The following is a 25,038-nucleotide window of genomic DNA, read 5'->3' as shown; positions in this document are numbered from 1 at the left end:
GTTATTTATGATTATGAACCATGATTATGATTTGTATTTAAGATTTATTTTTGGCTTACAAATAAAAGAAGAAAAAAGAAATAACATATTCCTGAGTTAATGAATAAAAGGTGAAAAGACAAAAGGAGAATAAGTAGTTATGTAAGGTGTATGAGAAAAAGATTTGAGATGCCATTTATAAGTCATGAATGACTAACTGTAGTACCTGGCTGGCTTAGTTGGTAGAACCTGCAACTCTTGATCTCAGGGTAATGAGTTCGAGCCCCCATTGCAGGTGGAATTTACTTAAAAAAAAAAAAAAAAAAGAGTTCTTACTATATACATACCTGATACCATTGATGGGGGCAGTGGAGGGTTACTGTTTCCAAGTAGCATGATAAGTCCATAACAGTTTGGTTGCTGTCTTTGTGAGTAGGAAGGGGTATGAAAGTGACATATAACTATTTATGCATAAGATGTTCTCAGTGTAGGTATTTATAATTTGTTTTGATATATTTTTACCAGATGTGAGGAACAAATGAGACTACAATTCAAGTAACATGACATGTAAAAAATGATTTTGCTTGTTGTAATTATGTAATTGTACATCTATATAAATTAGTATGTCTTGGAGAAAAGATATAACATTATATAAATGTGTAATATTATGATCAAAATTAAAGCATGGCTTCTCTGAAGGATTGTTTATTTTTCCAGACTATATATATCATGTTGCTGAAGATGTATTGGCATGAACTAGCTTCCAAAGATATTTTCCTCTAAAACTTCATTGCTTTATGTGAAATACTGTTTTGTTGCTTGGAGTAACAATTTACATTTTCTTTAATATGGTTTGTGTTTTACTTAAATTAAAAGTCTGGTGCAGGGGTGCCTGGCGGTATAGTTGGTTGAGTGTCCCACTCTTGGTTTCCGCTCGGGTTGTGATCTCGGGGTTGTGAGATTGGGCCCCAGGTTGGGTACCATGCTGAGCATGGAGTCTGCTTCTCTCTCTCTCCCTCTGCCCCTCCTTCCCTCAAATAAATAAATAAATCTTTTTTTAAAAGTTTGATGCAGTGTTAACCTAATTTAGTCAGACTTAACAAATGTTTCTCATTATGTGATATTAACTACATGCTCTTAATATTTTCCTTTGACCTTTACTTCTGAATCTTTATTATCTTTATCCCTTTCCAACTAAATTTGAATGAGACATCTGTACTTGCTTACTCCCTTTTCATAATTGCTTTTCAACTCACATTGAACATTTACCTCTGTAAAAGTGTCTTCACTGAGGTTTGGAATAATTTTTTGTTTCCTGCATGTGGTGCTCTTGACTACTCTTTATTTTCTTTGGCTTATAGGATATCCTTTTATGAATGTTTGTATGTATGTTCATTTGCTTTACTTTTCTGACCTTTCACAGTCTTTACCATCTCTCTGCTTTCCTTGCCTTTTAAAAAATCATTTCTTAAGTTTTAAATTCCTTTCCATTTTCTGGAGATACTTTCTCATCTAAATCTTCTCGGGTACTCTAGTAGCTTTAAGCTCTTACCTGTATTTGTATGGCTTCTAAAACTATCACTAGCCCAGATCTTTTTCTTTAGAACCAGATTTATGTTTTCATGTGCTTGTTGGATATCTCCATGTAGAATGTAAACATTAACAGATCCAGAACTCATCTGGGAGTTTTCCATTTTTTCTTTCTCCCTCATCTTTGCCTAGTCCTTCTGAGCAATGTCTTAAATTTGTTTCCTCTTCATTCTTCTTTTGTCACTTCTTTGTAGGCCTTCATGCTGTCATTTAGACTGGCTCTGCCAATAGAAATATACTACAAGCCACTATAATTTAAAATTTTTACTTTTAGTAGTCATATTGAAAGAGTAAAAAGAAAACCATTAAAATAAAATTTTATAATTAATCCAACATAACTAATGTATTATGTCAACAAAAGTATTTTTAAAGAATTATTGAGAGGTTTTACCTTGTTGTTGTTGTTCTGTATCTTTGAAATCCAGTGTTTATTTTACAAATAGAGTACATCTCAATTCAGATAAGCCACATTTCAGTGCTCAGTAGCCACATATGGCTAGTGACTTGTCTCTCACAGTGTAGATCTACACAGCTATAAGAGCTTTCTTCTGGTTTCCCAGCCTTTATAGTCTCTCCTTAACTGGTTCATTCTCCACATCACTGGCAAAGTTTATCCTGAAAAACAAATTTGGTCATTTCATTCACTGCGCTATTTTATTTTTATTTTTTTAAAGATTTTATTTATTTGACAGAAAGAGACAGTGAGAGAGGGAACACAAGCAAGGGGAGTGTGAGAGGGAGAAACAGGCTTCCCGCCAAGCAGGGAGCCCAATGCGGGGCTCGATCCCAGGACCCTGGGAACATGACCTGAGCCGAAGGCAGACACTTAATGGCTGAGCCACCCAGGCGCCCCCATGGGAAATAATTCCCATTCCCATGGAATTATTTTTTTACTTGAAGCCCTTTACAGTCTGGTCCTAATATATTACATCAACTTCATATCCTGCTCATATTTTCTTACCTATCTGTATTGGCTTCTCATTGGTCTTGTAACTGTTCTTTCATCCATTCAGAATATTTTTTTCTTCGACAAATTCCTACTCTTTAAGACCCACTCATTAAAGTCTTCTCTGTTATCCTCAGATAGAGTTAATTTCTCAGTCCTACATGTATACAGAGATCTGTGCTCATGAGCACTTCCTGTTTACATGCCTCTCACTATTTTGTTCCCCTGGAGCTTAGCACATTTACCAGTCTTGTGGTTTAGCATGCTTGAATGAATAAGCTTATGTGTTTGGGCTGCCCTTTCATTCAGAAAATTTTGTTTCTTTAATTTTTTTATCCTTTCAAAGGAAAATTGATAGGTTGTCATTTGTGATGCTGGATTATCACTCTAAATAAGGGATTTTGCTTTTCTTCTAGGTTCAAGTAAAAAGACAGTTGAGAGAAACAAAAGACAAGAAAATTGAAAGCTCTTTTAAGAAGCAGCTCTCCTGTTGTGAAAATTCTAAAAGCTGTATGAGGTTAGTGATGAACTTTTTAAGTGGAGTCCAGACGTTTAAAACCAGATGATAGCTAATAAAAAAAAAAAGTACTCCTCTTTTTTTTTTTTTTTTAATGATGTGGGGTTTAAATGTATTTAATTACTTCTTTTAAAGCACACACTTGATAAGAAAGGACCAGCTGAAATCTGAGAATAGAATTTGAACTCTCTTTTTGATGAATTTTTTTTTCTGTAATCTGTTTAGGTGTATATTTTTGTGAAATAAAAATGTTATATCAGTGTAAATAAAAGTTTACTCATTTCTCTATATGACAGACCAGTAATGAAGTACTGGTGCACTGACCACATTTTGAGTAGCACTGCTCTAGTATTTATGGACAAAAAATAGAAAGTAATGATAGAGCACAACATTCTTTATGAGACAGTTCGAATTGAAACTGCTTATTATCTTTATAATTTTCTTTTTTTGTATTGTAGCAGGCACTTGGTAACTACCATAGCAACCATTTATGTTTTAACATGTTTGGATTTGTTTCTTTGATTACTGTTGTTAAAATGTAATTGCCTAGAAATACAGTGCTTGGTACTTGAGTTTAATAGGTATTTAACATATTTTTTTTTTTTTTTTAATAATTAATTTTATTTTATTATATTATGTTAATCACCATACAGTACATCCCGATTCTGATGTAAAGTTTGATGCTTCATTAGTTGCGTATAACACCCAGTGCACCATGCAATACGTGCCCTCCTTACTACCCATCACCAGTCTATCCCATTCCCCCACCCCCTCCCCTCTGAAGTCTTCAGTTTGTTTCTCATAGTCCATAGTCTCTCATGTTTCATTCCCCCTTCTGATTACCCCCCTTTTCTTTATCCCTTTCTTCCCCTACCGATCATCCTAGTTCTTATGTTCCATAGATGAGAGAAATCATATGATAATTGTCTTTCTCTGCTTGACTTATTTCACTTAGCATTATCTCCTCCAGTGCCGTCCATGTTGCAGCAAATGTTGAGAATTCGTTCTTTCTGATAGCTGAGTAATATTCCATTGTATATATGGACCACAGCTTCTTAATCCAGTCATCTGTTGAAGGGCATCTCGGCTCCTTCCATGATTTGGCTATTGTGGACAATGCAGCTATGAACATTGGGGTGCATATGGCCCTTCTCTTTACTACGTCTGTATCTTTGGGGTAAACACCCAGTAGTGCAATGGCTGGGTCATAGGGTAGTTCAATTTTTAACTTTTTAAGGGACCTCCACACTGTTTTCCAGAGTGGCTGTACCAACTTGCATTCCCACCAACAATGTAGGAGGGATCCCCTTTCTCCACATCCTCTCCAACAATTGTTGTTTCTTGCCTTGTCTATCTTTGCCATTCTAACTGGCGTAAGGTGGTATCTCAGTGTGGTTTTGATTTGAATTTCCCTGATGGCTAATGATTTTGAACATTTTTTCATGTGTCTGTTAGCCATTTGTATGTCTTCATTGGAAAAGTGTCTGTTCATATCTTCTGCCCATTTTATGATTTGTTTATTTGTTTCTCGTGTATTGAGTTTGAGAAGTTCTTTGTAGATCTTGGATACCAGTCCTTTATCTGTGGTGTCCTTTGCAAATATATTCTCCCATTCCGTGGGCTGTCTCTTAGTTTTTTTGACTGTTTCCTTGGCTGTGCAGAAGCTCTTTATCCTGATAAAGTCCCATAAGTTCATTTTATCTTTTATTTCTCTTGCCTTTGGCGATGTGTCGTGAAAAAGGTTGCTCTGGCCGATGTCATAGAAGTTGTTGCCTATGTTCTCCTCTAGAATTTTGATGGATTCCTGTCTCACATTGAGGTCTTTCATCCATTTGGAGTTTATTTTTGTGTATGGTGTGAGAGAGTGGTCAAGTTTCATTCTTTTGCATGTAGCTGTCCAATTTTCCCAGCACCATTTATTGAAGAGACTGTCTTTTTTCCACCGGATGTTTTTTCCTGCTTTATCAAAGATTAGTTGCCCAAAGAGCCGAGGGTCCATTTCTGGGTTCTCTATTCTGTTCCATTGGTCGATGTGTCTGTTTTTGTGCCAGTACCATGCTGTCTTTGTGATCACAGCTTTGTAGTACAGCTCGAAATCCGGCATTGTGATGCCCCCAGCTTTGTTTTTCCTTTTCAACAGTTCCTTGGAGATTCGGGGCCTTTTCTGGTTCCATACAAATTTAAGGACTATTTGTTCCAGTTCTTTGAAAAATGTCCTCGGTATTTTGATCGGGATAGCATTGAAAGTGTAGATTGCTCTGGGTAGTATGGACATTTTAACTATGTTAATTCTTCCAATCCATGAGCATGGAATATTTTTCCATCTTTTTATGTCTTCCTCAATATCTTTCAAAAGTGATCTATAGTTTCTAGGATATAGGTCCTTTACGTCTCTGGTTAAGTTAATTCCAAGGTAACGTATGGTTTTTGGTGTTATTGTAAATGGGATGGATTCCCTAATTTCTCTTTCTTCAGTCTCGTTATTCGTGTATAGAAATGCAACTGATTTCTGGGCATTGATTTTGTATCCTGCCACCTTACTGAATTGTTCTATAACTTCTAATAGTTTGGGAGTGGATTCCTTTGGGTTTTCCATATAGAGTATCATGTCATCTGCAAAGAGAGACAGTTTGACTTCTTCTTTGCCGATTTGGATACCTTTGATCCCTTTTTGTCTTCTGATTGCTGTTGCAAGGACTTCTAGTACTATGTTGAATAATAGTGGCGAGAGTGGGCATCCTTGTCGTGTTCCTGATCTTAAGGGAAAGGCTTCCAGCTTTTCCCCATTGAGAATAATGCTTGCAGTAGGCTTTTCATAGATGGCTTTTATGAGATTGAGAAATGTACCCTCTATTCCTACACTCTGAAGGGTTTTAATCAGGAAAGGATGCTGTATTTTGTCAAATGCTTTTTCTGCATCAATTGAGAGGATCATATGGTTCTTGAGTCTTTTCTTGTTGATATGATGTATCACATTGATTGATTTGCGAGTGTTGAACCATGCTTGCATCCCAGGTATGAATCCCACTTGGTCATGATGGATAATCCTTTTAATGTACTGTTGGATTCTATTAGCAAGGATCTTGTTGAGGATTTTGGCATCCATATTCATTAGAGAAATCGGTCTGTAATTCTCCTTTTTGAGGGGGTCTTTGCCTGGTTTGGGGATCAAGGTAATATTAGCCTCATAGAATGAGTTTGGTAGCTTTCCTTCTGTTTCTATTTTTTGAAATAGCTTTAGGAGAATAGGTATTATTTCTTCTTTGAATGTTTGGTAGAATTCCCCAGGAAAACCGTCTGGGCCTGGAGTTTTATTATTTGGAAGGTTGTTTATCACTGACTCAATTTCTTCATAGTTAATTGGCCTATTTAAGAAATCTATTTCTTCCTGTTTCAGTCTTGGTAGTTTATAGGTTTCCAGGAAGGCCTCCATCTCTTCCAGATTGTTTAGTTTTTTGGCATATAGCTGTTGATAAAAGTTTCTAATAATCCTTGCAATTTCAATGGTGCTGGTCGTGACCTCTCCCTTTTCAGTCATAATTTTAATAATCTCAGTCCTTTCTCTTTGTTTTTGGACAAGTTTTGCCAGTGGTCTGTCAATTTTATGGATTCTCTCAAAGAACCAGCTTCTAGTCCTGTTGATCTGCTGTACTGTGCTCCTGGTTTCTAATTCATTGATTTCTGCTCTAATCTTGGTCAACTCCTTCCTTGTCAGTGGGTTAGGCCTGTCCCTCTGTTGCTGTTCCAGTTTCTTGAGGTGAGAATATAGAAACTGCATTTTAGATTTTTCTATTCTTTTGAGTGAGGCTTGGATGGCTATGTATTTCCCCCTTAGGACTGCCTTTGCAGTATCCCATAGGTTTTGGACCGTTGTGTATTCATTCTCGTTGGTCTCCATAAATTGTTTAATTTGTTTTTTGATTTCCTGGTTTATCGAGTCATTCTTGAGCAGGATGGTTCTTAGCCTCCAAGTGTTTGAGTTTCTTCCAGGTTTTTCCTTGTGGTTGAGTTCCAATTTCAGAGCGTTGTGGTCTGAGAATATGCAGGGGATAATTTCAATCTTTTGGTATTGGCTGAGACCTGTTTTGTGTCCCAGAGCATGATCTATTCTTGAGAATGTTCCATGGGCATTTGAATAGAATGAGTATTCTTTGGTTCTGGGGTGTAGTGTTCTATATATATCTATGAGGTCCAACTCGTCGAGTATGGCATTCAAAGCCTTTGATTCTTTGCTTAGTTTTTGCCAGGGTGTTCTGTCTATTTCTGATAGTGGGGTGTTGAGGTCCCCTACTATTACTGTGTTCTTATCTATATGTCTCTTTATTTTGGTTAAGAGTTGGCTTGTGTATCTTGCTGCTCCCCTGTTGGGGGCATATATATTAATAATTGTCATATCCACTTGTTGAATACTTCCTTTAAGAATAATATAGTGCCCTTCTGTATCTCTCTCTATGGCCTCTAGTTTAAAATCCAGTCTATCTGATATGAGAATTGCTACTCCAGCTTTCTTTTGAGGTCCATTTGCGTGGAAGATGGTACTCCATCCCCTTACTCTAAGTCTGAATGCATCTTTGGGTTCAAAATGAGTCTCTTGTAGACAGCAAATGGATGGGTCATGTCTTTTTATCCAATCTGCAACCCTGTGGCGTTTTATGGGAGAGTTTAAGCCATTTAGATTGATAGAGATTATTGACAGATATGATTTTAATGATGCCATTTCTCTTTAAAGTCTTTGTATCGGTTGTGACTTGCTGCTCTGTATCACTCTTGGGGCCTTTTTACCTTTATAGAGCCCCCCTTAATATCTCCTGTAGGGCTGGTTTCGTGGTTACGAAATTGGTTAATGATTGGCGATTTTGGAACGTCTTTATTTCTCCATCAATTCTGAATGACAGCTTTGCTGGATAAAGGATCCTTGGCTGCATGTTTTTCTCTGAAAGAGCTTTAAAAATGCCCCCCCAAGCCTTTCTCTCATTCCAGGTCTCTGTAGACAGGTCTGACGTAATCCTGATACCTTTGCCTTGGTACGTGAGAAATTTCTTTGCCCTGGCCGCTTTCAATACTGTATCCTTGGATCTAATATTTGCGAATTGCACTATGACATGCCGTGGCGTAGGTTTGTCCTGGTTGAGCTTGGATGGGGTCCTCTCTGCCTCTTGGACACGAATGCTTGTTTCCCTTGCTAGATTAGGGAAGTTTTCAGCTACAATTTGTTCAAATATCTCTTCTAGACCTCTGTTTTTCTCCACCCCTTCAGGGATGCCGATGATTCTGACATTGGATCGTTTCATAGAGTCAGTAATCTCCCGTAATCTACATTCGTGGGCGTGGATTTTTTTAAGACCAGCTTCTATTTTCGTTTTTTCTTCTACTAACCCATCCTCCAATTCGCTAACGCGTTCCTCTGCCTCGGTGACCCTGGCCGTCAGAGCCTCTAGTTTTGACTGCATTTGGCTCATAGAATTTTTAATTTCTGTCAGATTCGCTCTCATTTCTGCCCTTAGGGATTCTATATTCTCAGCAACGCTTTCTCTGATGCTTTTTTCAAGTTTACTCATCATCTTGACCATTGTTGCTCTGAATTCCATTTCTGATAATTGGGATACATCCATATGTATTAATTCTGTGGCCGAGGCCAATTCTGTGGCAGAGGCCACAGACTCATTATCTTTTCTTTGCTGGGGGGGACTTCTCCTTCTCGTCATTCTGATGAAGAGAGATTGCAGGGTTGTCCAGAGCCCAAGTGTTGACTGGGACCCAGGCCGTGCGCCCTTGTTTTATAGAGATCTTAGGGATGTGGGCTTCTTCCTTAAAGAGTTTATTTATTTATTTGAGAGAGAGAGAGACAGTCAGCAAGAAAGGGAACCCAAGCAGAGGAGTGGGAGAGGAAGAAGCAGGTTCCCGGTGGAGAAGCCCGATGAAGGACTCCTTACGGAGCGTTGTGATCACACCCTAATCCGAAGACAGGTGCTTGGTGACTGCGCCACTCAGGCGCTCCGGGTTGTGGGCTTCTTGATTTTTCAGCCTGCCTTCTGGGGGAGGGGCCTGCCTGCAGGTACTCAGAAAACCCTGTTTGGGTAGAGTCTCTGTGTCCCTTGCGAGGGGGGATGGGGATGGGCACCCTGTGAGCCGGTATTTCCGGGCTTTTGTTCTCTGGCGGCTTTCCCTGGCGGTTTGCTATGCCTCTTCTGAGAGAGCAGCAGCGGCTGAAATTCAGCCTCTGTCTCAGAACAGAGGGATCGCGGATCGTTCTCCACTGATGTTCTGGCCACTTTAACTCTGTTTCTGTTGGTGCTGCTCAACCCTGCAGCATCCCGGGCTGTGCGCCCCACACCCGGCGTCCCAGCCCTCACTTCCAGGGCCGGCACGTCTCTGTCCTTTGTGTTTCCAACCCCGCCCGCCGCCAGCCGCCCCGCGCGGGCTCCCGGAGCTCCCCGTCTCAGTCTGGTGTCTCACGGGTGCTGACCGCGAGTCCGCCTGCTCCCCCGTGCAGGTGGCCCTCCAGCCGCCAGCCGCCCCGCGGACGCTCCCGGAGCTCCCGGTCTCAGCCTCGATCCAGTGAGCACACCGGAGCTCCGGAGCTCCGTGAGATGCTTGGTGGTGCACGCTCCCGGCTCACGGACTCAGTCTGCCGTTTCCAGAGTGCGGGTCCGCGGTCCGCCCGCTCCCCGGTGCAGGTGGCCCGCCAGCCGCCCTGCGCGCGCGCTCCTGGAGCTCGCGTTCTAAGTCTGTTGTCTCGCGGGTGCCGTCCGCGAGTCCGCCTGCTCCCCCGTGCAGGTGGCCCGCCAACCGCCAGCCGTCCCGCGTGCGCTCCCGGAGCTCCCTTCTCAGCCTGCTGTCTCAAGCGTGCGGGTCCGCGGTCTGTCCGCTCCCCCTTGCAGGTGGCTACCGCTTCCCGGCGCCCTGACACGGCGGCTCCCTCCCCCTTCTGTTTAGCTTCCGATATCTGTGCGCGGTTTCACGGCTCCCCGCTTCGTACCTCGATACTCAGCGCTGGAGATGTTCATTTGTAGAGATCCAGATGTATCTTCCTGCGTCTCAGGCTGATTCCGTGGATATTCCCTGCTGGTCTGGTACCTATCCAGCTCAACTCAGGGGACCGGCTGAAAAAGGGGTCCCCTACTCCTCCGCCATCTTCCTATCTAGGTCTTAACATATTTTTTGAACTAAATTGAGTTAATAGTGTACTGGAAATTAATTTATTATTAATAGTTAAATTATTCTAATACATTTAAAAGTTAAGCCCATTTTGATCTGACATATATTCAGAGCTGTCCAAAAATTATATTAAGACAGTGTATATTGTCAAATTTCTAATTAAACCTATGATTCATTAGTACATTTAATCAGAATGCTGATTTCTTTTTTTTCTTTTAAAGATTCATTCATTTATTTTAGTAGGAGGGGGCGGTAGAGGGAGAGAGAGAGTCTAAGCAGACTCTGTCCTGAGCATGCAGCCTCACTCAGGGCTCGATCTCACAACCCTGAGATCACGAACCAAGCTGGAACCAAGAGTTGGACACTAAACAGACTGTATCACCCAGGCACCCCCAGAATACTAATTTCTTAACAGAGTAGATTTATTTAGTTACTAAAACAGTTGACATAGTTCTTAAGGTTTATTAAGTCATGCCACAGTTTATAACACTGCAGCCCTTTAGATCTTTTTGGAAGTTATGGACTTCTTTGACAATCTGAAGAAGGCTATAGACACCTTCTACCAGAAAAACACGTCATAAAACATACTTACAGACAAAACTTTGTGTGTAATTTTAAGGGATTCAGGGAACACCCATTCAAAGAGCACAGCCATAAACTCAAGTTAGTAACTGCATTAGAGCAAATTTTATTTACATTTTCTTTTAACTGTGAGTCAGTTTTGATTCTGCATTTATGTTTACATAGAAGATAGCACACTCTTCCCAGCACGCTGAAGAACTTCTGCTAGCTTCATTCTTGATACATCTCCTGTCACTAGCTATGACTGTGTCATGGATATACATTTTTATGCTTTCTCTGAATTACCACAGTTCTCTGGCCCTTACTGAGAGTGCAGTGGTCATCACTGTGTGTCCTATAACAGGGTCATACAGTGGGTCTAACACAGCTGAGATAGTCCGTAGGCTTAACTGCTTTTTCTCAGGGATTTGGTGGTAGCGGGGATGGTATAGAGAAATAATAGATGCAAAATAATAATTTGCTTTTTCCTACCAAGTTGGCCCCTTCTTGATTTCTCCCAAGGTGGAAAATCTGGCAGCTATTGAATATTTATAGTATATTCTTTTTTGGAGTCTTTGGATGTTTTTAGCATTCCTTTCATTCAGTCTTACATTCACTGCATATAACCTAGTGTCTACAGCACTTAGATATCCATGCAGTGTTGCCTCTCCCTTCTAAAGCAGTACAAAAACCCTGACACCCCTTCCTTTCTGATACTTTCTACCAGTTCCAGGGAAGGGGAGTGTGCTTTTTTTTTTTTTTTTCCCCCCTTGGTAGTGAATCTCCCTTGGAGTGGAGAGTGGCAACTGAATGGCAGGTCATGTTTTCTTTGCTAGAATTTAAAACTCAGTGCCTAATCCATTTCATTTTGCTTGGTAGTGAATTGAAAAATAAATGAGCAGAACAACAATTTTCTCTTAGTTATTTCACCTCTTTATTAATGTTTACAGAAAAAAGGTCATAAAAGAAGATCTGTTAAATGCAAAACTTAATGACTTGAAGATGACACACAGTAAGTGACTTTTTTTACTTGTGTTTTCTACCTTTTTTTGTTTCTTACATCAATGCTTGTGTTAAAGTTCTTATTATAGTTACATTTTCGTTTGGAAAATAGTCATACACAGAACTCTGCTGAGCTCTGTACATTGTGTTCAGTCCTATATAAACTGTTTTCATGGCGCCATTTATGCTGTCCCTCCCCCCCTTTTAATGCTCAGCTTGGAGGGAGGGAAGATTGTGTGTGAGTGCATGTGCACACACACGTGTTTTTGTGTATGTTAGAAAAGAAAAAGGAGAAAAGAGTGTTTTCTAATTACTTGGTGGTTAGCAGCCTGCATGTGGTCTCACTCTACTCATTAGTGCATAAGTCCTTAGGGAAGATGAGGTAAAATACCTGTGGGCCAGAAACTGTGAGCAGTAAGTAGCTTTATAGTTACTGAGAGAGGTCTGTGGCATTAGGAAGTTAATTCACAGTTCCCGGAAGAAGTTGTGGTTTGGCCTGTAGCCACACTTGTGACTTGAAACTTTGTTTGGAAATGAAGCACCTCTTAAATATTTATCTAATGAGCAGTTAAATATTCCTGTCTTTTGTTCTTGTCTAGCGCATGGTTCACCATGCTTTGTGACCCCTCCTCAGGGCTCAGGCTGTTTATTCTGTTCCAAAGAACAACTTACCATAAGCTGTTTGTAAGCAAGGGGGTGAACATTTATTTTCCAGGTTAGGTTACAGTGAATTTCTGTTTATAGATACAAAGAATTAATGAATTCATTGTTGTTAAAAGTAAATGATAATCAACTTCATTCTTTATAGATTATGAGGTTTGGATGTTGTTACTTTTTCTGATTGGGATTAACATGATCTCTCAGGTTCATAGATCCCCAGATTTACGGCCTTTGAATTTACTATTTACATGAAATTGCAGTATAAGGACTTCTGTGATCATATAGCATTTTTCTTTTGTTAAAAACTTTAGATATCAAGACTTTGTTTTCCTGTCATTGCTATAGATTAGCATCCTTTTTTATGGATAGCCTTTGTTCAGTAACTCTAGGATCTGATATAAAATTTACTGCTGAGGAAGATTAAACAATGTTATAGATTTTCTTTAAATAATTTGGCATGCTCTCACTATATTAATCTTAATTTTAAGACTACTGTAATTTCCTTTAGTATATATCTTCTGTGTGGCCTTATTTTTAGAGAGAGAAAACTGTTCCTGCCAGAAGGTTAGAACTGTCCAAGTGCTGTAACATAGTGCTTATGTCTACTTAAGTTAAGATCCCTGAATTATTTTTTTGGTTTAGGATAGAAATATTCATTATGCTTTATGAGTGGATACTACAGAAGTACTAACTAATACCTAGGTAATTATGAGCAAATGTGTTTACAAGTCTGGATTGATTTGAGGGTACTTGGTGATTTTCCTTTTAGTTTTTTCTATGATGTTGCTTTTTTTTTTTTTTTTTAAGATTTTATTTATTTATTTGACAGAGATAGAGACAGCCAGCGAGAGAGAACACAAGCAGGGGGNGGGAGTGGGAGAGGAAGAAGCAGGCTCACAGCGGAAGAGCCTGATGTGGGGCTTGATCCCATAACGCCGGGATCACGCCCTGAGCTGAAGGCAGACGTTCAACCGCTGTGCCACCCAGGCGCCCCTATGATGTTGCTTTTTACTTGGGGAGTTCAGTACATCCAACATGGCCAGTTTTACTTCCTGCATTGAAATAAATTATGTACCTGATGACATAGTTAGCTTGTATTTAGGTATTGTATTTAATGAAAATTATTCAAGTTTAAGTTCTAATTCTGTAAACAGCATGTACTCAGTGTGAGATGTTTATACTAGTAGAGCCAAAGAGAATTGAGATCAACTCACCCCATTCAACAAACCATACTAAGCACAGTTCTAAACTCTTAGGATTATAGTAGTGTACAAAAGAGACAAAGTACTTGCTAACAGAGTATCTTCTGTGGACAATAAAAAGATAAATGTATAATATGACATGTAGTGATAAGTGCTTTAAAGAAGAATAGAACAAGGTAAAGTGATAAAGGGTGATGACATTGGGGAGATGATATATAAGGGGTCAGGAAAATCCTCTTAGATAAGTTTATAGGTGAATAGGAACCCGAAAGAATTAAGGGATGAAGCCATAAAGATATCTCAGGGAAGAGTGTTCTAGGTGAGACAATAGCAAGTGCAAAAGCCCTGAGACAAGCGCAACCTTGGCATGTTCAAGGAATAGCACAGAGGTCAATATGACTAGAATGATTGAGTTAGATAGAGGAGGAAGAGTAAGACATTGGTGGGCAGGGCCTTTAGGGCCTGTGTGAGATGAGAAGCATTTTCTGGGGTAACATGCTCTGACATATTATTAAAGGATAACTCTGCCTGTTAAGGGGGGAATAGATTATAGGAGGACAGAGAGACTAGTTAGGTGGCCATTTTCTAGGCCACTGATCATGGTAGATTGGGTCAAGAAGGTATTAGTGAGAAGTGGTTCAATTCTGAACATACTGTATTTCAAAGGTGAAGTTAACAGGATTTGGTGATGGATTGGATGTTGGGTGTGACCTTAGAAGGTCTTGGCCTGATGAATTGTTAAAATGGAGTTGCTGATCAGTGAAATGGTAAAGGCTGGTAGAATGTTTAGGAGGGTATAATCAAGAATTCTCTGTTGAACATGTAAGATGCCTACTGTACAACCAAGTTAGAGGTGCTCTGAAGAAATATGGATGTTTGCATGTCATATGCAGATAAGATCTGTTTATCTTCCGGCCATCTTACAGATGGTCCCCAATTTATGATGGTTAGATTTAGGATTTCTGACTTTTAGAGGTATGAAAGTGATACACATGCAGTAGAAAGTGCCCTTTGAATTTTGATCTTTTCCGAGGCTAGTGATACATAGCACAGTACTCTCTTGTGATACTGAGCAGCTACCAGTCACCCGTGCAATCACAAGGGTAAAAAAACTAATATACTTAAAACCGCTCTGTACCCATATAACCATGCTGGTTTTCACTTTCAGTACAGTATTCAGTAAATTACATGAGATATTCAGCACTTTATTATAAAACAGGTTTTGTGTTAGATGATTTTGCCCAACTATAGGCTAATGGAAATGTTCTGAGTGTGCTAGAAGTAGGCCTAGGCTAAGCTGTGATATTCAGTAGGTTAGGTGTTTTAAATGTGTTTTAAGGTATTTTCAGCTTACAGTGTGTTTATTGGGATGTGACCCCATCGTAAGTCAAGGAAGGTATGTAATTAGAAAAAGTTGGAGTCTACATGTGAGGAAGTTTTACAAATACCTCACCTATTTATTATACCTGTATATTAATTTTTATTTATGATTTTATTTAAAAACAAAATAAAATAATGCCTAGATTAGTTACTAGTTCCCTAGGGCTGCTATAACAAATTAACCACAAACTTGGTGGCTTAAACCAACAGAAATTGGTTTTCTCACCATTCTGGTGGTTAGAATTCTGACGTCAAGGTGTTGGTAGACCCATACTCCTTCTGAAGGTTCTAGGGAAGAATCCTCCCTTGTCTCTTCCTAACTTTTGGTGGCTCCTGGCAATGCTTGGCATTCTTCCGCATCACTGGAGTCTCTGTCTCTGTCCTCATACGCCCTTCCTCTGTGTCTCCCTCTGTATCATTTTCTGTTCCTGGTAAGGACACTCACTGAATTTAGTTAGTGGCCACCCTAATCCAGTATGGTCTCTCATCAATCTTACCTTACTTGCATCTACCAAAATCCTATTTCTCTCTCTCTCTTTTTTTTAAGATTTTGTTTACTCATCTGAAGCAGAGAGAGAGAGTGCAAGCAGGGAGGAGGATCAGAGGGAGAGGGAGAAGCAGACTCCCCGCTGAACAGGGAACCCAGTGCGGGGCTCGATCCCAGGATCCTGAGATCATGACCTGAGCTGAAGGCAGAGGCTTAAACAACTGAGCCACCCAGGCGCCCCAAGATCATATTTCTAAATGTCATAATATTCTGGGTTCCAGGTGGACATGAATTTGGGGGGATTCTTTCCACTACAGGGTCACTAAAGAGCTGTTTTAGTATTTATAAAATAAAATTTCGAAGTGATACGAAAATGATGTACCCCAACCCTGGTGCCTAGATTGTGTTCTCCAAATACCATTTCCCAATAAAAGAACCAGGGCACCTTGAAATAAATGACTGGCTGATTCCAGGTTGGAGGTAGTAAATAAGATGTGCCTAGAACATTTTTCTAAAAGCAAGAAGTCTTTAAACACTACTTGCATCATAACAAAAAGTCTTAGGAATCAATTTGATTGGGCTTCCTCTAGCCAAAAATGGGACAATTTGAGCATCAAGAAGAGTAGTAACTACAGTTATTGAGACCTATCAGATATGTTGAAGTCCAGGAGTTCATCATGCTACCTTATAAGTAAACAAACCAACTAATTGGTCTGTTTAGGAGGATGCTAGGAGGTTAACTTATTTTGAAAACTGGTATTTGAAAGATAATATCAAAGCATCTTTCATGCCTTCCCTAGGTAAACTATGCATCAGGATAATTGAACAGGTAATAAAGGAAAGGTAATTTTTAAAAAAAAAATATTTCAGCAAGTAATTTTAGATGGAATTACAGATTTTGAATATCAGCATTTTGTAAACTCTAATGAATAAATGCATCCTAGACAGTGATCAGCAGTGGCTGTTAGCATCGCAAAAGGAGAGAAGAGCAAATATTAAACACCTCCTTATGGAAGTAAATAGCAAATATGCAGTAGTAAAAACAAAACAAAAAACCCTACATCTGATTAAAAATCTGACTACTGATTTACAGGATATATAGAAACATAGAGGCATATTAAGCAACTACAAGGGGGTACAATCAGCAAAATTTAGACTCAGATAAATGACCTGGTTTCTTCAGTCTGAAAATTCCAAGGAGTTTAAAAGGGATGGAGGGGAACCCATTGATTGAAGAGACAAACATTAAAGCAATCACAATATTTGGATCCTTATTCTAACATGTCATAAAAAGAAAGTAAGCAAATATAACTTGGGGTGTCTGGGTGGCTCAGTCAGTTAAACATTTGCCTTCAGCTTGGGTCATGAAATGGGGTCCTGGGATTGAGCCCCACATCGGGCTCGTGGGGAGCCTGCTTCTCCCTACCCCTCTGTCTGCTGTTTTCGCCTGCTTGTGCATGCACTCGTTCTCTGTCAAATAAATAAATAAAATCTTGAAAAAAACAAATACAACTATGGACAATTGGGAAAAATTGAACGTTGGGTATTTGATATTAAGGAGTTATGGGGTTTTTTTTTGTTTATTTGTGAGAATGGTAGTAAGGGTATTTTTTTCCCTAAAGAGCACTTGTTTTTTTGGAGTTACATACTGAAATATTTATGTATTAAATGGTACGATGTCCAGAATTATTTCCAAATGATCTTGAGAAGGTTGTAGATAAATTAACACTGGACATGAATTAATAATTTTGGAGATTGGGATATGGGTATATGGGGATTTCATCATGCTATTCTGTCTACTTTTGTATCTTTGGCATTTTCTGTAATTAAAAAGAAATGTACTGTGAGAATTTAATTGACCATTTCCCCCCTTCCCCCATAGTGGTACATAAAGTAATTCAAGACCTTATAGTTAGCTTCATCAAAATATAGTATATTGTCTTGGGTTTATGGGTTTTTTTCTGTAAAATTCTAAGTATCTTGTGGGTATTTTCTAAATGGCATTTTCCAGGGTATCATGCAAAGTGGTAGTGACTGTTAAGTACTTACTGTTTGATTGTCCTTGGCTGCAACAACCTGGTAACAAAAGATAATTGATCTATGTAACAAATAGGAAACAGAGACTCAGGAAACTTAAGTAATAAAAACATGCACAAGAACAATAACACCAATTTCAGGGAAGTATTTTCCTTTAATGAAGGAAGAAGACAGATTAATGTTAAATAAAAATGGCTAAATGTTAAACATTAGTCAAATCTGCTCTGTAGGTGTCTTTTTTGTACTTTATGGGATGTTCAAAATCATTCGTAATTGTAAACTTTAAGACAGTTTTATTTTGATTTTTTTAAAGATTTTATTTATTTATTTGATAGACAGCCAGTGAGAGAGGGAACACAAGCAGGGGGAGTGGGAGAGGAAGAAGCAGGCTCCCAGCGGAGGAGCCCGATGTGGGGCCTCGATCCCAGGACTCTGGGATCACGCCCTGAGCCGAAGGCAGACGCTTAACGACTGAGCCACCCAGGCACCCCTTTAAGACAGTTTTAAAAGGCTCGGTGTCTTGGCCAAGATCACACACCTAACAGTTGGAGCAGCCAGATTTGATCAGTCTTCTGACTCCATATCTGGTGTCTCTTCCCACCACACAGTAATACTAAAGCATGATATTAGTAATATTAGCCATCTTAAGCCTTTCACTTTATGGTTGTCTGCAGCCTTTGTCACTCACCTTATTATCTTATTTTGTTGACTCTTGTTTGGATGTACCTTTGAGCTAAAAAATAATTAATATAAAATTAACTAATTTTGATAGCAACTTGTCTGTTCCCTACTTAATAGATCAGTTAACCTTGATTATTTTGCCTTACGTTTCAGAAATGTGTTATCAGTCTTCTTTTTCAGACTAAAGCTCATAAACCACAACTACAGGAATAGGACCTTTAAGAATTTTTATCTTTAATTTTCACTTTCCTCCCTCTTACACTGCTGGTGGGAATGCAAGCTGGTACAGCCACTCTGGAAAACAGTATGGAGTTTCCTCAAAAAGTTAAAAATAGAGCTACCCTACGACCCAGCAATTGCACTACTAGGTATTTACCCCAAAGATACAAATGTAGTGATCCAAAGGGGCACCTGCACCCCAATGCTTATAGCAGCAGTGTCCACAAGAACCAAACTGTAGAAAGAGCCCAGATGTTCATTGACAGATGCATGGATAAAAAAGATGTGGTATACATATACAATGGAATATTACTCAGCCATCAAAAAATGAAATCTTGCCATTTGCAGCAGGGGAGAGGGAAGGAGGGAGGGGAGGTTGGGTAACTGGGTGATGGACATTAAGGTGGGCATGTGATGTAATGAGCACTTGGTGTTATATACGACTAATCAATCACTGACCTCTGCAGTAATATACTGTGCGTTAATTCACTGAATTTAAAAAGAAAAGGAAAGTGACTCAGCAGCCCCTTCCTTCATTCAATGTGAGGCAGTGACAGAGCTACTAGCATCTAATGGTGCTCCAGGTCTGACCACTGCCCTTTGCTGGAAACATTCCTTCTGATGTGTGTTTTCATTGGTTCTACTACATTAAAATGGTTCTCTTTTTTTAAGAAAAGCTTTTTTTTCATGTTCTGTATGAGATTTCTTAGATACTACTTACTTAACAAACTGCCTCATTAGAAGACACTAAAAGAACCTTAGAAATGTCACTTTTAATTGTCTCAAAGTTTAGGGCAGAAATGAACCTTTATACAAGAAAAGCAACCCTGGACCCTTAAATGTAGGCCTAAGAACAAAGAGATTATGTTAAGGTGAAGGTAAAGAGTTAGTGGCAAGTTGTGCATATTAAATACATCTTTATTTACTTACGCAGTTACACTGAACAGGAGCCATTGTTTTCTAAGGATAATTTAAATTTCTTTTTATAAAAAGGCTTCTTGAGAAAACCTTGTTTTTCTACCTAGGACTGCGTAAGTAGATTTTAGAAGCAACTCAGTATAGCTTCTTTTATTTCTTAAAGTACTTTGAAACAGGAAGGAACTTTCTTTGAACATTTATGTGTGACTTTATGCCTGAAGTTACTTATCTTTATGTTATGCACTATTCAAACTAATGAATAGAGCATATGAAACTGTAAAATTCTTTTATCTGAATTAGAAATTATACATTAGTTGAAATTGTAGCAGGCCTGATAGATTTTATTGGGAGTTGGGCCACTTGGGTTTTGTACTGGTTTTTCCATTAAATCATCTGTGACGCTAGTAAAATTATGTAAATTGTTTAGTTTCTTCGTTTGATGAAATACTGGTGCCTCACTTGAAGATACTGGGGAATGTTAGCGTACCTTTGGCAAATTTGTTAAGGAAATGTCACATTCTTTGCTCATGCTAGATAACTGAGTTGTCATACTTTTTTTAAATTTTGAAGTCTTTTATGTACTTAGTTCTTAGAATGAACATTCATCTTTGGTTTGGGCTAATAGTTTATAATTGATGTAGTTTATGAGAAGTATCCCCTTTTCAGGCATTTCTTAATGGAGTGCTTCTTTAAGTACATCCTCGATCCATTTAATTATGGCTTTATTAACTTTGGAATCAATTAATCAAACTGTAATTGGGTACCTGCCAAGTAATGGGCTCTAAGCTAAGAGCCTTTTTCATACTTGTTTGTATTGTAGAAAAGATGTTTTCATGAAACATCTTTTGGGATTAGTATTTCATGAAACATGTTTAGGATGTGCTGAATTCAAATAAGACAAGCTTCCAGCTAAGCATAGCAGACTGATAAGCATAGCACCTGTTTAATTCCCTAATCCTTCCCAGAACCCTACTAAAATGACAACAAAAGAATGAAAAGAAAAGAAAAATTTTAAGCCACAACACCAGAGAACTAGGGAGAAGAGACAGCAGATAAGAGATGTCCACAAAACTTGAAAGTGATTATGTGAGATGAATGGTAAATTGTCTTGGTAGGTGGGGCGCCTGGCCAGCTCAGTCAGTAGAGCCTATGACTCTTGATCTTGGGGTCATGAGTTCAAGCCCTATGTTGCGGGTAGAGTTTACTTAAAAAAAAAAAAGTTACCTTAGCAGAAAGCTGAACTTTTCATGGGGAGCATGGAGTTAAGAAGAAATCAGTTTACATACCATAGAACCTTAGACAGTCTTGGGTCTGAGGACCTCTATTATCTTTGAAGGCAGGGATGTGGGTGGTGCCAAATAACAGAATTGGTTAAAGTGTTTTAAAGGACTTCATCCTGCAGAGTCTTGGCTGAACAGGGTAGGGGAGGGAGTCCACTCAGGCAAAGACTGGAGGCTTACTCTCTAGAGTGAGTGGTTAAATCAGATTATACTCTGGCACAAATGAGGTTAGAGGAAACAACAGAGTAAAGAGAGGGGAATTAAGTCAAATGGTAAGGCCTCTAATGCTCTACCCATGGCACTTGCAGTCTGGCTTATTCCCAGATTGGGAAATAGGCATCTTCTGAGATACTGTCTTACCTAAGAGAAAAGACTTGAGATACTGATATTTGGGAGTCTCCAAATGAAATAGCCAGATTTCTGCTTGATCACCCTAAGTGAAACGTATCAGTTGAAATGCTCTGACCACCTATCCTCACCATTTTCAGTTGGTATTTTAGTGTCTCACAAATCAAGAATCACCAGATATTTAGGGGAAACAAGAGAGGTCAAAACAGACAAAAGGAACTGGATAGAATTAACCAAGTGCTGGGAAACAGGGAACAATTTAAAAATTAGTACTCTCAGAGATAAGAGAAGGATTAATTAGTTCATCATTGAAATAAGAAAGACCAAAAAAAAAACAACAAAACTTTTGGAAATCAAAAATGTTATAGTAGAAATTTTAAAAATTCAATAGGGATAGAGAATAAACTGAGAAATCTGAGAAAGTAAGACGAAAAGCTGACGAGATGATAGGGTATTAGTCTGTGAGGTTCAGTACCGAATAATAACATTTCAGAAAGAAAAAAAGCCAAAAGGCAGAAAGTTATCAAGAAAAGGTACTACCAAGGAAGATTTCCCAGAACAGCTGCGTGTGCGTATCTGGATAAAGAAATAACCTAACACCTGGTAAATGAGGAAAGAACTAATGTGCTTCATAAAATTCTAGAACTCTGCAGATATCAAAGTCCTAAGAGGTTCTAGAGAGAGAAAACAGACCATGTATAAAAGAATATTACCAACAACGGATGGAGCACTGGAGCAATGCCTTGAAAATTTTGGGGAAAATAATTACTAACCGAGGACATTTTAAACCCTGTTAAACTGTCAATCAAGTGTTAAGGTAGACTAAAGACATTGTCAAACATGTAAGGGCTCAAAAATTGATTCTCACACACCGTTTCTCAGAATTCTGCTGGAGGATGTGCATGCTTCTACTAAATAAGTAAATGAAGGAACATTGTGAGATTCAAAAAATGAGTTCTGACCTAGGGAAAAGATAATCAGGATTATCAGGATGGTGATAGATAGTTCAGAATGACCTTTAACCAAGTTTTAGAGAGTTACTAGTTCAGACTGGCACAGGACAAAGGAATGGCATTTCCATGAGAGTGGGAAACAGATTTTGTGGGTGAGTTGATGTGTTTGAGTGTATGAAGAGGAGATTCATACTTCTGTTGTAGAGTTAGCTAAATTAATCATAGGTAATAAAGAGAAAACAAAGTAGTTAATTAACCCTAGGAAAAGCAAGCAGTTGTACAAGAAAAATAATCATAATTCAGTACATGGTTCAGCTGTGAATAATGTTTATATAGTTATAGTGCTTATATCAAATGTTGATATATCAAAAAGAACATTCGGTGGAAGCAGCTAAGGAGTGGTGGGTAGGGCAGTGGTGTAAGAGAAAAGTCTTTATCTTCTATAGTAAAAAAATCAATAGAAAATATCTGAAACCAAAAAAATCAAGGTAGAGTAGTATAAGCATGTTATTTAGAAATAAAGAGGCAAATATTAAAAGAAACAGTTAAGGAATTCGATGAGTGTTTTCAGGGAGTGAGAATTTTTATAGTTTTTCTCTCTAAGCCTTGAAGTGCTGTTTGACTTACTGAAGTTTGTACATGCATTACTTTGATAACAAATGTAAAGGCCTACATTGCTGTCCAAACGCAGATTGATTGGTAGGTTGGATTTGTGAAATGGTCTCTAGGAGATCACAATTTAGACATATCTACTAGTATTGAATATTTTTGAGATTGTTATTGGAGCTGCTCAGTAATTACCTGAGCATTACCCAGAAATAGGTGAAATTACCTTTTGAACTAAATTTTTACATTTAGCATTGACCAGAAAACAAACAGTTCTTCCCATACAGAGCAATAGGGTGGCTTTCTGAGAATAGGTTTTCAAGTGAAGGACTGCTGTGTCAACTTTACAAACTCAGAAGTATCAAGTGATTGAAACCTGAGTGAAAACAACTCAGTACCCTTAGGGTATAAAAGACACTGTACAACTGCAACACAGCAATTCTATGCCTAGCTGAAGGAAAGAGTTACTTCTAAGAATGTGTTGGATACCCATCACACATTTTTATAACTGGCTTGATGCGCAATTTAAAAAAATCAGTGTCAGGGAGCCTGGGTGGCTCAGTCGGTGAAGTGTCTAAGACTTTGGCTTAGGCTGTGATCTCGGGGTCCTGGGATCGAGCCTTAATTCAGGCTCCATGCTCAGCGGGGAGTCTGCTTTCCCTCTCCCTCTGCCCCTCCCCCCTGCTCATCTCTCTCTCTCTCCACTAAATAAATAAAATCTTTTTTATAAATAAAATTAGTATCATCTTTTAAATATACATTGAAGAGTGAGAAAGTAAGTTCCTGGAACTCGGCCAGTACCCCTTTCCCCAGTGCTGAAATCACATTTGTTAGAACAGTTCTGGGTGGGACATGTGTGAAGCATGAAACCAAACTGCTGTTTTATAGTAACTTGAAATTAGTATGCTCTTAAGTAGAAAGTAACCTTTACCAACTGGACTGACAGAAGAAACCCCAAATACATAATGGTCTTACAGGTAGTGGGAAACAGGCCGCCTCAGTAGAGTGATTTATTTTTAACAAAGTCACTAGACCCTTTGTGAGGCAAGCAAGGCAGAAGATTGAAACATCTGTTGTCATTTGCACTGTGCACTGTTTATAGCCTTCTGAGATGAGAGCAGTGACAGCGGTACCAGCAGCGGTTTAGTGCAGACAACAAATGCATTGGTAGGTAGAGAAGACTAATAACATAGGCTCCATGGTAAAGAAGAACTAAGAGCAGTAATCTATAAAGATGTTAACACAATTTTTGTGGTTAGCAGAAACTATCCTTTATCTTCCTTAACCTGGAAGTATGTAACCATAGAAATAAACTTCCTGATATGACATGTAAGACCAAAGAAACCAAATCAGAAGCAGTGCAGCCAAAAACATTGCTATAACAGAAAGCTATTTTAACCAACACTTCCGCTCTTCCTACTTTTAAAGTTTGAGGGGGAAGGAGGGTACTTGACATTGGTGCCAGGAGCTAAATGATAATTTGTGGTTGACAAGGACTGATGGCCCCAGTTCCTCTGGTCAGCTCCAGTTGAGGTGGATTAACAGTTAACTGTGTAAGTTATAGCAGGAAAGGACATATTCAATGCATTACTGATATTACATAATTTCACATCTTGTATATATTTTTTGTAACAAGGTAGTTTAAGTTTGCATAGGCTGCCAGAAGATGTTGACTAGAATTTTAATACTTATGCTCTGAGCCACAGCACTTATATGTTTCACACCAATTTTCTGTGTTGTGGCTTTTTAAATTTTCTTTGTATCTACAGCTTAACAAGATAAAATTAGCATTTGGAAAAATTATACAAATGCAAGTACCTTTATTTTAAGTGCAGCTTTTCTACATATTTTAACTTCCTTTTATCAGTATGCCGTATATGCTAGTATTAGTACTGGTTTACAATCTTTTATTTTTTTATTTTATTTTTTACTATGTATTTATTTATTTATTTAGAGAGTGAGTGGGGTGGGGAGAGGGGCAGAGGGAGAGAGAATCTGAAGCAGGTTCCACGCCGAGCACAGAACCCAACATGGGGTTCGATCTCACCATGACCTCAGCTGGAATCAAGAGTCAGATGCTTAACTGACTGAGCCACCCAGGTGCCCCTTTTGGTTTTTTTGTTTTGTTTTTATTGCTTTTTGTTTGTTTTTTGAGCGAGAGCGTGGGGTAGGGGGGACTGGTTTTAAAATAAAAATTAAGGGGCACCTGGGTGGCTCAGTTGGTAAGCATCCGACTCTTGGTTTTGGCTCAGGTCATCATCTCAGGGGCGTGAGATCGAGCCCTGTGTAGGGCCCTGTGCTGGGCCTGGAGTCCTGAGATTGTCTCCCTTTCACTCTGCCCTCCCCCTGCTCACATGCATGTTCTTTTTCTCTAAAATAAATAAAAAATCTTAAAAATAAAAACAAAATAAAAATTAAGTGAGTCTTTTTGTGTCTTTGTACAGGAAACTCTACACACAGTGAAATGGAAGGAAAGAAAAATGCAACAATAAAGATAAATAAGGTTTGTTCAAA

General features: G+C 38.8%; 1 protein-coding gene across 4 annotated transcripts in view; it reads left to right on the top strand.

Moving 5' to 3' along the window:
• SCAF11 (SR-related CTD associated factor 11) overlaps nucleotides 1-25,038 on the top strand; it is a 78,229-nt gene that overhangs the window by 40,605 nt on the left and 12,586 nt on the right. For all 4 annotated transcript variants that reach the window (XM_034644961.1, XM_034644959.1, XM_034644960.1 and 1 more), the window contains 3 exons: nucleotides 2,932-3,032; nucleotides 11,702-11,763; nucleotides 24,969-25,027. In XM_034644961.1, the coding sequence (XP_034500852.1) occupies nucleotides 2,932-3,032; nucleotides 11,702-11,763; nucleotides 24,969-25,027 (222 nt within the window). The remainder of the gene's footprint in view (nucleotides 1-2,931; nucleotides 3,033-11,701; nucleotides 11,764-24,968; nucleotides 25,028-25,038) is intronic.

This window comes from Ailuropoda melanoleuca, chromosome 16 (genome assembly GCF_002007445.2).
Source record: "Ailuropoda melanoleuca isolate Jingjing chromosome 16, ASM200744v2, whole genome shotgun sequence".
NCBI classification, from domain to species: Eukaryota; Metazoa; Chordata; class Mammalia; order Carnivora; family Ursidae; genus Ailuropoda; species Ailuropoda melanoleuca.
This window is presented reverse-complemented; position numbering and strand designations above follow the sequence as displayed.